At 40.8% G+C, this 12,482-nt stretch overlaps 1 protein-coding gene across 2 annotated transcripts; it reads right to left on the bottom strand.

Annotated features, from left to right (window-relative positions):
* Positions 1–3,087: 3,087 nt before the first annotated feature.
* Positions 3,088–11,672, bottom strand: LOC119899214 (mitochondrial glycine transporter B-like). Of its 2 annotated transcripts, none has more exons than XM_038713703.1 (8): positions 11,501–11,672; positions 10,664–10,759; positions 8,971–9,095; positions 8,205–8,289; positions 7,489–7,668; positions 5,958–6,126; positions 4,931–5,094; positions 3,088–4,787 (listed from the first exon to the last, which is right to left on the bottom strand). In XM_038713703.1, the coding sequence occupies exons 2-8, from the start codon at positions 10,676–10,678 to the stop codon at positions 4,665–4,667; spliced, it is 861 nt and encodes a 286-aa protein (XP_038569631.1). In that variant the 5' UTR covers positions 10,679–10,759; positions 11,501–11,672; the 3' UTR covers positions 3,088–4,664. The 2 variants fall into 2 exon arrangements, with proteins under 2 accessions (XP_038569631.1, XP_038569630.1); XM_038713702.1 differs by lacking the exon at positions 11,501–11,672 and adding an exon at positions 10,990–11,473.
* Positions 11,673–12,482: the final 810 nt, after the last annotated feature.

Below are 12,482 nucleotides of genomic sequence, written 5' to 3'. Positions count from 1 at the left end.
GAGAGATGCTATCTATTATTATAAAACACTTTCCGGGTTTTTCTGTTACATCTGACGGGCAGTATGCCTAATCCTATGAAAATACCCCAGGTTGGATTTTCAGGGAAATCCATTGGCTGTGACTGCATGTGAGTCTCTGTGCCTATTGATTCTTCACCGTACATACAGCAACAACACCACAGCTAACAAGATGGAGTCCGCAAAAAACAACCGGCATCGGGCACAACACAGGCTCCAGCACAAACTCTACATAAGGATAAAACCAACAACAACGTTTTATGTGCTGAAGCCTATCAGGCCAAACGAGAATCAGATCGACTTCGGGTGAAAACACATCAACATCAGAAAGGCTTGAATCGCGGAGAGACCTCCACTTTGGAACTGACAAAACCGACACAGAGTTGGCTTTCATCCTATTGGACAGGTAACCTTACAGTTCTGCAAAGCATGTCAAATATATAGATGTTGTGTTTTAGTTGGCTCAAGTTAGAGAACATTAGCTTGACGGCTAACTCCCAGCAGCTGCTAAGGTTTCCAGTGCAAAATACTAGAGTTGTACAGCTGTCCATGTTACTTCACCAGCTAACAGGACCTATATTACCATCCTGCGCAACACCAAATAAAGTTGGTTACTGAAAAGCAGGCAGGTGAGCTAACACCAATGTATCACGTTGGCTAAATGCAGTCAAAGTAACGTTATCATGTAACAAGCATAAAAAATATTACTGTAACATTGCTGTGTGAGTTTATCTGAGTTTCCAGCATGTTGCGTGAAGCTGTCTCCTCGTGTGTCGGATTTTGCCTTCTCATAAATTCGAGCCCGCCTACGAGCAAACACCTGTTTGCAATCTAAAAACTGCACCGCTAGTGGCCGCGGAAAACTATATATTGACCGTTTATGGTGTTATTTTCAACTAAAACTCAAAACTGCTTTAACTGGACATTTACCGATGTTTCAACACTTTAGCTTCATAGATAGTTTAGAAATGGGTCAGTAATTATCTACATTTGTGGGGTCCCCACCTTTCAATAGAGGTACAACATAAGCTGCCTTCCATACTTTGGGAATACAATTTGTGGCAAGGCTCAGGTTAAAAATGTAAGTAATTCGCCCTGCAATAAGCTCAGCAGCCATCAGGCAAGGATCCAAGTTATCAGGTCCTGTTGACTTTTACAGGTGTGTATCTTTCAGTGCTTTACAGATCTCAGCAATAGTGAAGATATATGCATTCAGCAATAGTGTATCAGGAGGGTTCATGTTTATATGATCAAGTGTTGTCATGCTGTCTATGCCTGTGCCCTGGTAAGATTTTTAAATGTTTTTAGTAATTGTTTTGGTAATTCATTTGGTCTTTGATGATAGTAACAGTTGAGACAGAAACACAGGGAGAGAGGAGGCTTGATATCAAAGGCCTCTGACCAAAGATGTTGCAATCACATGGTGGTCGTGGTGTCTCAACCACCTGCGACGGCTGGATATCAGGATTTCATTTTGCATAGTTTCATTTGCATGCAAACAATGACATTAGTCACAGCTGGATGTAGTCACTGACTTATATAAGGAGGTGACAGAGGAGGGACCACACTGACACGCAGGCTTCACCTTGAACAGAACACACTTTGTACTCATCCTTACAACTATCGGTAATCTTCACCACCATGAGGATTGTGGTTTTGAAAATGGTCTTTACTTTAAGTATGTCGGCACAGTTTGGAAAGCACATATATGTGGATATCGACGCTATATGGCCTTACGCTCAACTGTATTGCAGAGATTTTTACACAGATCTCGCCCCCATCACTACACAATGGGAAGAAGAGACACTGAAAAATGCAACATCTGGGAAAGTTACTGGTGTGTTCTGGATCGGACTCTACAACAACATCAAATTCAACAAAGAGATTGGACTCGTAACACAGTGGAAGTGGTCAGGAGGAGGAAATGCAACAAATGTACCGTGGGATACGGGCAAACCCAATAACACATGATGTCTATGCTATGGTTTGTTGGGAGGGCTGTGAATGGTCTGGATGGCACAGTGCCTCAACACATAAATTTCCCTTTTTCTGCTTTAACCTGATCGTGGTGGAGATGAAGATGACCTGGGAGGGGGCTCTGAAGCACTGCAGGGAGAATCACACTGACCTCACCAGCCTGCTCTCTGAGACCGAGCACCTTCTGGCCCTGAAAGAGATCCAGAAAGACCGCATCACTGAGCGGGTGTGGATCGGCCTGCGTTACCTGGAGGGCAGCTGGCTGTGGGTGAACGGTGACCCTATGTTGTACCAGGCCTGGACCCAAGGAGATCAGGACCATCAGTGTCCAGTATGGACACGCTGTGGAGCTTTAACCAGAGGGGGAGTGTGGGAGAACCGGGACTGCCAGGAGGAACTCAACTACATCTGTTATTAATTCTCAGTCATGTCATCTGACTCTTACTGGAAAGGTATAAGGTTTGAACATTCAAAACTATTACAATAAAATCTTTCTCAGCAAATAAGATTTGTAAATCTTTTTTCTGTCCCCTTTCCTCAACAAAATAAATATTTTAATAGAAAATTAAGTGTTAATTGGTTCATGATTCAGATGAATTAAACCAAATATTTATAGACGATATATTAACAGTCATTATATTATGGAGGAAAATTATATTGCGATAATAATCATTGTTTTATTGCCCTGCCCTAGGTTAGATTTGTTTTAAAATGCTCAGTGAAAAAGTCATTAACATCTTTTTACAGGATGCTTTAAAATGTATTTTTAATTTGTGTTTTGTACAAATATTTTCTATCACTGTCTTTTGAAAAAAATGGTGATTTGCTTCTTTCTACACATTATGTTTAATATATTGTGGTTATAATGGCTGGTTTTCGCTGTCTAACAGTCATATCTGGTGGCTCTCTGACAATGTTTATGCCCTAGTTTGTTAATAACAGTTGATGCTGTACCTCCAATATACGGTAGTTGGTGTGGATGATTATTGTTAATTGTGATCTATAAATAAAGCAAAATCAACAATAAAGCAAAGTCAAACTCGTCTTAATTTCCAGTATATAAAAAGTTGAAATTACTTTTTTTTTTTTTAAGAAGACAATTTATTGACGTTAAAAACCAGGCACAGACCAAATATCTACAATCACAATGACCATATACAATATAGTCACAACACAGGATCAATGAAGACTACAGGAGTGGTGCGAGGATGAAGATAAACTGACGAGGAAAAACTTCCAGATGTGACTCACGGCACACGTAGGGCACAGTTTGTGTTACACAGCAAACATTTAGAGGCATTTAGACATCAACTCCTGTCATTAGATTTCTCTTTCTGCTACACAACCTTCCCCCTTATATCACAGATCACACTGGATGTCTTTCTGCCATGTTACCAACTTCCAAAAATCTTTAGTGCGTTACACTTTTGGTGCGTAATGATTTATTTTGTCATATTAAATTTTTTTAGTCTCCTCCACTAATGAGATCTTCCGTTTGGCATTTATTTCTATAAACTCCTGTATAATCATTTTCTATATATCACCTATTTTTTATATCCACAATAATAAATAATAGTCACAGCAAAGGGCACACTGTACAAGCAACGTAAATGTATTTGATTCAACCAATAATTCTGTGTTTTCTCAAATATTTACGCTAGGAAGAGGCTGAAAAATGAGTGTCAATGTTTCGGAAAAAAGTCAAATTTTAAAAGTGCTGACTTAAACACAGGAAGCAGTGCTAAGCGCATTGCCGTTTGTGTTTTCAAAATCAAGCATTTCAATTACAAAACCACAAAATCCTGATGACTGAGATGCCATCACCGGTCTGTACATCTTCCAGGTCCATGGTTCTCAAGCTCAGATGTGACTGATTATCATTACTTCTTTAAAAAAGCACATCTGGTTCCACTCCGCTGAGTCAAAAATGCACCACAGTTGTAAATAAACTTTAAATCAGCATAGTTTTGAGGAGTATGGCAACAAAGGCTTTATTGTGATTTGCTTCCCATAATGCAGCAGTGTGATTGTCTGAGCCTGAAACAAATTAAATATCTGCTAAAAGTCTGCTTGTTAATTGGCAAGTAAGAAACATTGCCCTATCTTGTACAAGTTTCATAAACACGAAGGAAGCCTGAGCTTCTCTCTCTGCAGTGCTTTGGTTTTTGCAACCTCAGCGATGTTGACTACACCAGCTTGCTGAGTGTCCCGTTTGTCTTGACAGCATTTTAAAATACCTTGTCAAGGGCAACAATGCTGCACAGCACAGTTAGCTTTTATTAGTGGCAGCCATATCTCAGGCTGTCCAAACATAAATAGTTAGAGGAGGAATAAGTTCACTTCACAGCAGGGAGTGTAGCTTCAGTCCAAGACTGATTTAAGAGTGTGTCAGGTATAACATCAATATCTCGAAACACACCTACAGACAAAAACAGGCACATTTTCATACTTAAATATCAACATAAACACGCACACACTCAAGCATTCTTACTCAAACATTTATCCACCTGGTTCCTCTTTTCAAAATCTTGGTAGTGCTTGATCACTGTCTCTATAAGCTCCTCAGCTCCGTTTCCTTCTTTCATGGGGCTTTCAGTGAGAAAATACTGGGTATCATTATCCCCTCATTTTTCATCCTGTTTCACTGTAGCTCAACACTGTTCGACTCTTCAGGATTTGAGACCCATCCGAGCCATCAGCTGCTCATACACAGTCCAAGCCATAGCAGCCATCAGAGTGCGTCGCAGAGACCTGGGTACAGCCCCGCGGAAAAACCCGCCCATGCCATGCTCCTGAGGGAGAGGACAGAGCAGGAAAGTTCAGTACGATACGTCAATGATGTAGTGGGCAAGCCCTTCATGCAAACAAGAATGAGTACTGCTAATCCTGCTTCTCCCTAAAAAAAACTGACAGCTGGGATTAAATGAGCACACACCATGTAAATGTAGCGAACAGCATCTGCCGTGCTCCAATGGGACGGCCTGACTTGAATGTGTGTCTTCACCACGTCTGCAGGCTGTGTGACCAGCGACGCCATGACGCCTGCCACCACCCCACAGCTGAAGTTCACCAGCGGGATGTACGCTGACGAAGCCACCTCTAAGAGAAGAGAAGCCAGGTATCAGGAGAGTATAACCATGTACTGATGTGCGTTGTGTGTGTTACAGCCTGAACAATGCTGAACTTTTGAGACGGATACCAATATTCAAGAGTATTCAACACTTATATTCACATCGTGACCAAGAGTGAGCAAAACAAATTTCTTTCGTCTTTCTGTACGCCAGTTTTTGTTACATATCGGGCAACGTATGCTGAGTGACGCATTTAAAATAAAATATTATTAGCCAATGTATCCGTTTTGCATTCATTTTGCCTAGAGCAGTAAACAGTAGTAAAGTTTTGACACATTGAGAAAAAACAAACAGAGGTGATGCTAATTTTCCAGTCGGATACCATTAAACGACTGCAGGGGAAGAGACTGAACAAGATGATGTGATTAAAAGTTGAACCTCAAACACTGAAATACTGTGGATCAATTGCTGGAAATATTTGTATTTATGTCATGTATTTCAGGAACATTACATTCTCCTTATTGGTCCACACAGCCCTTTCTTTTCATCTGTTTCATCGGCAACTGATGAGCAAAAGTGACAAGCTTTTCCACCTCAGCCAAGCATTTTTGCGATATTTGTTTCCCCCTTTAAATTTCTGGTGTTTCCACTCAGGTTCGTTATTGGTTCATTAAATATGTGTAATAAAAAGGTGGATGGAAACACGCTTTGTGTAGCTGGTCATGAAAAAACTTTTAAGGTTTAAAAAAACAAAACAAAAAGCACTTCAAGCCCCTTTTGGAGGCCAAAGATTTAAAAGCATTCACTATCCAGGATTGATTTTCTGTAGTACAAGAACAACACATTTTAAATGACCTCCATTTTGATTTTCTGATGCAGTGTGGCTCTCACCTTGAGGCAGCCCCTTCTTAGCCTGGCTGTAGAACATGACGTAGATGCCGGAGAACGGAGCGTCTCGGAGCAGCGTGGCAGTCAGCCCCGAGAACAGAGCCCTGATTCCCTCTGTCTCATACATACTCCTCAGAGCCCCGGCCACACTCACATAGTTGTAACAGCCACTCTGAAACAACATGCGAACACATTAAATTTGTATGGAATATGTTTATTTACACTGTTGCTTTTATATCACTGGGAGGAAGTACTTAATTGCCTGGAAACACAGTTAGATACAGCTTTTTCAGTGTTGCAGTCTGCTGATGGAGAATACTAGTTGTAGTTTATGGTTATTCATTTAAGAATGCTAGGTAGAATCGCCATTCATTGGGTACAATGTCTGTTACCCACAGATACTTAATGGTTCATTCATTAGTCACCATCTTTCACATGCAGTGACATGTCAGCCAATGAGCCCTAGAACTCGAACGCCTGATGAATAAATAAGATGAAGGTGGACGTGTCATGGAAGAACATTCTCACTCTTTGTTGAAATTCATGCAAACACAAATATCCACGTCTTGTCTACTGCAGCACAAAGTAGCCCTTTATTTGCCTGTTTCCAGACTTTTTTTTCCCAAGGTCTGGCTCATTGACGTCTGTTTCCCCGAGTTGGAAAAACAACCGACCAATCAGAGACGTGCAAGCGAGATTTAAAAACGTGGAAGTTATCTTCCTGTGCCAGAACCAGAAAAATAGCAACATCTTATCACTTGTATTTTACAACTGCTATCACGAGAATGCTACATTTTTTCTAGGTCTTGACTAAAAGAAGGCTCCACATACACAAGTCCTACTTATTACTACGAAAACATGAGTTGATGAGGAGTGCCTGAAAGCATTTAGTAAGACTCCGCCAACATACTGATGAGTCAATAGCCCACAAAAAGCAGCTTCCTTTCATGTGGCCCGAGTGTTCTTAAAGTGCTCTTGTTGGATCAATACATTTCGATTTGTCACCTATTGTAAACATGCGTCATGTGCTAAAGGTCTGTTATTCCAGGGAGAAATCCCACCTGGCTCAGAACAAAATACTGGAAACAAGTTCAAATATAGAGAACAAAGACAAAACATTAAATCGCTGCCTAAAACTGCCTCATTGACTGCCTTGAATTAAACGGCCGTGTTAATAAGTTAATAAATCAGGTCGGCTGAGTCAGTGAACTCTTTTAAGTCCCTTCTTAAAACATACTTTTATAGGAGAGCTTTTCCCGATCTTATTTGACTTTATTTTATCCCTTTTATTTTATTGTATTTTACTAATTTTATATTAAATTTTCATGCTCTTATCTTTTTTTTGTATTATTCTTTACACTTGTTAAAGCACTTTGTAACTTGTTTTTGAAAAGTGCTCTACAAATAAGGATTATTATTATTATTATTAACATTAACTGAAAGTTGACTGTGGTTGAATTCCACTAATCAGTTAGCATGTCTCAGGTCAGATGGACTCTGAAGTCTCTCAATATGTAAAGAAACTGTTTCTCACCTCAAAGCGAGTCTTGATGACTGTGAATGGCAGCATGCAGACACCAGCCACTGTTCTCGCACCCGCTCCGAGCAGAACAGCCTCGCCAGCATTGGGTGCCCGGTCCAGGAAATAGTGCTGCTTCAGGGAGTAGAAGGTGCTGAAGTAGATGCCCACCCCCGGGATGCAGCGCACAAATGACTGCCGGAGAGAGACGTAAGTGTTAAACATTCCTCATATTCTGTTTTGTGCCTAATGTGATGGTGCTAAAGGTGGTGCTAGCTATGATAAATGCCAACCAAGCATGTAAAGTATTTGATATTTTGACAGTGGTAAAAACATGATGAGCATACATTCATACTATAAAGATGAAATACCACGAGCGTGTCATCCTTTTAATTTCTGTTGTGTTTTGTTTGACTTAATAAGTAAAACCAAAGAGATGGCCTAGTCTATGTCAAGACATTGTGCTAGACGGATGTCGTTTCTATAAATTTAGCATTCTGACAGAATAACAGCTATGTGGAAAAGAAGACCTAATTTGGCTGTCTGGTTCTTGGAGCAAGACGGAGAGGTAACGCTAATGTAAGCTGAAAGACAAAGAGTGCACATGGATTGGTGCTGGAGAACAAATACCCCCGCTGACTACTTACTACATACATACATCAAACAACAGGATACATAGCGGCAGAAATTATTGCAAATGTTGAAAACAATAAACGAGGACTGTTACTCACAGGTGAAACTCCCTTCCACAGACTGAAGAAATTCTCTTTCCTAATAACATTTACAAGAACTGTAAACATCCCCACCTTCGGTGCACTGTAAGATGAAATTGAGGAATGGTTATAGACACATTCGAAATGTGCAAAACATCCAGACAATATTATAAAATATAATATAAATCAAACTAAAATATAACAATTACGTGGGATATAAGAGAAGATAAAACGAGAATAACAACAATAAAATAAACAGGCAGCTCAGATAGAAATTGGGAAACGCTTTCTGATAAAAGTGCGTTTTTAAAAGAGACTTACAAGAAGACACTGACAAGAGACAAAACATAAAAGTGTTTGGATGTTCATTGTCGGAACAATAAACTATAGAACAACAATTACTACAGAATTGATCCTCTGGAAACTGGTACTAAGGCACGGCCTCCACCTGTGGAACGGAGGTAACTGCAACATAGCAGCCTGACATTATGATTACATGGTGCTGGGTGTGACTAATTGACCTATATGGGTCATAACATCAAATTCAGGCTGGCAGTGCCTGCTAATGTTGTCCTGCCATGCTGTGTGTGCGTGTCATGTTGTGCCTGGAGTGCATGCTGCTTATCATGGTGTGCATGAGTCAAAGTCAAGAGAGAGAAAAGATAACGCCAGGGGCATGCTGATGTACATGCGTCTGACAGCATGCAGGCAAAATGTGTAGTGTGTGTCTGTGTTTGCATGTTCATAAACGAGATGTGTCTGTGTGTTACGTGTGCACACACACCCCGGCTTGGCATCGTTCTGCAGGGTCTGCAGCCGTGTCTTGATCAGATCCAAAGGCTGGAAGAGCAGCGTAGAGCAGGTGCCACTCAGAGAGCCACACATAAAGGCTTTGAGAGCTGGGTGAGCCTGGGGGCGATGAAATCAGAATTATTGACAGGGAGTGTTGGAGGATCACAGACAGAGAAATGGGGAGAGGAAAAGAGAAACAAAGGATTAATCACAGTGCTCTCGAAAGAGCAGGGAAGTGTTATCCACACAAATATCTGAATCAAAAATCCTGACAACAGAAGTGTGTGCCAAAATAATGAAACATCTCATGCACATGGAGTGGACTTAAATTTGAATATAATATGCTTGTATGACATTTCCACTACAAAACAAAAACAAGCCTGTAGCACAGAGCAAAGGCCAGGTTTGCACACAGCAGAGATGAGCGGAGACAGTCCACGCACACACACACCCACAGAGGGACTGTTGGGTAGAATTAAACTGAGACTCAACATTATCTGTGCTTGCATGCCTCATGGACAAACGAGCAGCGAGGGTATGAGACACAAACATGGACAGACGCTAAATTTAGCTGTGTCTGAAACAAATGTAAACGTGGAACAGAAAAGGCTCATCATGTGGCAATAACAACAACCACAACCACCACAAAATAAAATGACGACACTATACGTGAGCTGTCTGCTAGACATGCAACATTTAATACATAGTATATGTACTTGCCACACACACACACACACACACACACACACACGTGACACACGTGACACACGTGACACAAACACACACTCTTACCTTCCCCCAGGCTGCCCGGGGCTCGGCTCTGAGAATCATGTTTTTCCTGCATTTTGCCCTCTTTCACTAACCTCTCTCCGTGATGCTGCTATTACAAGTAGCATATTATAAAATAAACCTCCATCTCTCACCTTCCTCTCCTCTCTCTACTTCCTTCCCTCGCTCTCTCGCCAACCCACAGTGGCTTTCTCCTGCTCTCGTCCTCCCTCCCCCAACTTTCACAACCAAGGCAAAAGCTTAATCCAGTCTTTCGTTTTTCTATGGGCTTCCATCTTTATCTTTCAGAGACACACTCACACATCTGTGTTTCATGCTCTCCCCCCACCGCAAAGCTCACTGCTAAATTGCATCTTTGTCAAACGGCATGAGTCACAAAGTGGCTGTGTGTGCATTCGTGTATCCCTGTGTGGTAACAAGAAAACACAATTCCAAAATATCCTATCAAAATTACCAAAATCAAACTTTGACACCAGCGCCTGGGTCAACCATTCAGCCAGAGCAAGAGAAAAATCAACATTTCTCTGTTATGCCCTCCACATCACAATTAATATATTTTAATATATATATTGACATAATGATATAAAATGGCACACATTGCGGTATTGTCAGTATTGCCCACGTGTAGCTTAAACTGCTGTGCCATCAAGTTGGACTGGTAGCTTTGACAGACAAATAGTTAACTTAATGGTGAATAAGTGCAGAATATTACTGTTACGTCACACATACACAAACAGTATTACAATTTGGTTGATCACCAGGAACAGTCTCAACTGTTTTATTTGTATGGGAAAATGTTTGCTGATAAAATACAATTAATCTCCTCTGACAGATTCAGTACACTGGCTGTGCGATAACCATAACAAACAGTGGCAGCAGCCAGCAGGTGCACTCACCGCTGCTAACTCCATCTTTGACCTGGATGCTGAGCCGGATGAGTCCAGTTTCTCCCCTGCTGATGCCGTTTTGAAGATGGTTCCGATCCAACGTTACTGAAAGTGGGGAAATAACATGGCAGCCATGAGTCACATTTCAAAACATTAAGGTCGTTTGCAAAGTTTCTAAGATGCCGGTAGCAGCAAGCTAGGTTAGCTAGTGCTGTCAGAGTATGCTAATGTAAAGGTAGAATGACATCAGGACACTGCGTCGAACTCGGATATATAGCGACTGTCTGGTTACAACACAAAGCGCTACTTCAAAGGCAAACACCGTAAAACCTTACCTTACAGGTATGACAGTTTGTTTTGGAAAGGATCACCCAATCGCCACACAGCGTGATAAACTAACGTTAGGTTACCACTGTTTCAGGCTAACTTAGCATGCTAGCTCCTCTTCCCTGACTGTAGTACGTTAAGGACTGATGGAGGCGAGGGTCATCCTTACCACCAGCTTCAGGAACGCCATGTTGTATATTTATTGTGATTTGTCACAATACGAGTCAGACACAATTACAGTAGTTAGCAAACACTTATTGCCAGAACGTTCTGGCAATGCTCGTCAACTAGCTAACGTAGCTCATTCCAAGTTTAGTTTCTTAACTTTACGTTAGTCTCTTCTGCAGTATAATATGTAACGTTAACGCTGTTAATGTCCTGCTGTGGCTGGTGTCCCAAAACGCCTTTTTTCCCCCAAAGAATATTTTAACCGCAGTGTCACGTGTCGTGCAACACTGACTGATGTTATCGCCACTTGCTGCTGCGACTGTGTTAGCATGTGGCTAGCTGTGTGTTCACCTCCAGGGCAGCGTCGACACCATGGACACACACATCACTACACTTCACAAGAGAACCACGTGTACGTTTGGTCAGCGATCAAAATGCAGTCAGTGTGCGAGATCTGCAATAAAAAGCACAAATATATCTAGATTACAGAGTTCATATTCTACTGTTTCAGTTAGAATTGCTTAAGCAGGCACGTGTGTACAATGCAGTTCAGTGCATTTTCTAATAGTGGCCTCAAGATGTCGCTGTTGCTCCGTGTGTCAGTCGTGAGAAGTATGATTTAGTTGATGCTTGGGGTTTTTCCACATGTAAATAACTACCACATTGTTTTTAAGCTTACTTCATTCACATAATTATTTTATAACTTGCATCTGTTTATTCCATATTTTATATATTTTTTAATCTATTTATGTCAACTGTATGTATATGTCCATGCCTAGCACCTAATCACCATAGCAAATTCTTCGTGCATGTAAAATACTATCTGGCAATAAAGCTCTTTCTGATTCTGAAAGGTAGATTTATCATTTTACAGCACAGGGTTGTATAACGAGATGACGGTTCAATTGTCTTAGCAAAACTTACTTCTCACAACACTTTACAACAGATTTACATGCACTTTACAAAGAAAATATATATGTGTATATGTGATTTTATTGTGCTGTATTGCACCTTTGTTATATTGACCTCTGTAATGTCTCCTGCCAGGGAGATGAAAATAAAATGATGAAATTTCAGATGAAAATTCGTCTTCTTCTAAATCAGGCATATTTACACTGAAATGTTTATTAATGTGCCCTGTCCCTTTTAAATAAATAAATAGTAAATTTAATGATTGGAAACCTATTTGAATTACAAATATGTAGTCATCCTATCAGTGGGTAATCTGTAGGAGCATAAATCAACTGTCAGATTACCTAAAACTGCTGAGACGCATCTACATCTACTGAGACTGTTCAAACTGAGACAAAAGCTCCTATCACAATTTAACCAG

The sequence above is a fragment of the Micropterus salmoides genome, unplaced genomic scaffold, assembly GCF_014851395.1.
Source record: "Micropterus salmoides isolate LMB-PRFRI ecotype aquatic unplaced genomic scaffold, ASM1485139v1 Ms_hic_scaffold_12, whole genome shotgun sequence".
In the NCBI taxonomy this organism is placed as follows: Eukaryota; Metazoa; Chordata; class Actinopteri; order Centrarchiformes; family Centrarchidae; genus Micropterus; species Micropterus salmoides.
This window is presented reverse-complemented; position numbering and strand designations above follow the sequence as displayed.

What these genes read in the sequence shown, in the direction of transcription:
- LOC119899214 (XM_038713703.1), bottom strand. An exon ending in CAGAACGATGCCAAGCCGGG is followed by an intron (nt 8,290 to 8,970) that starts GTGTGTGTGCAC and finishes TTCATCTTACAG; the next exon opens with TGCACCGAAGGTGGGGATGT. An exon ending in CTGTTCGCTACATTTACATG is followed by an intron (nt 4,788 to 4,930) that starts GTGTGTGCTCAT and finishes CCTCTCCCTCAG; the next exon opens with GAGCATGGCATGGGCGGGTT.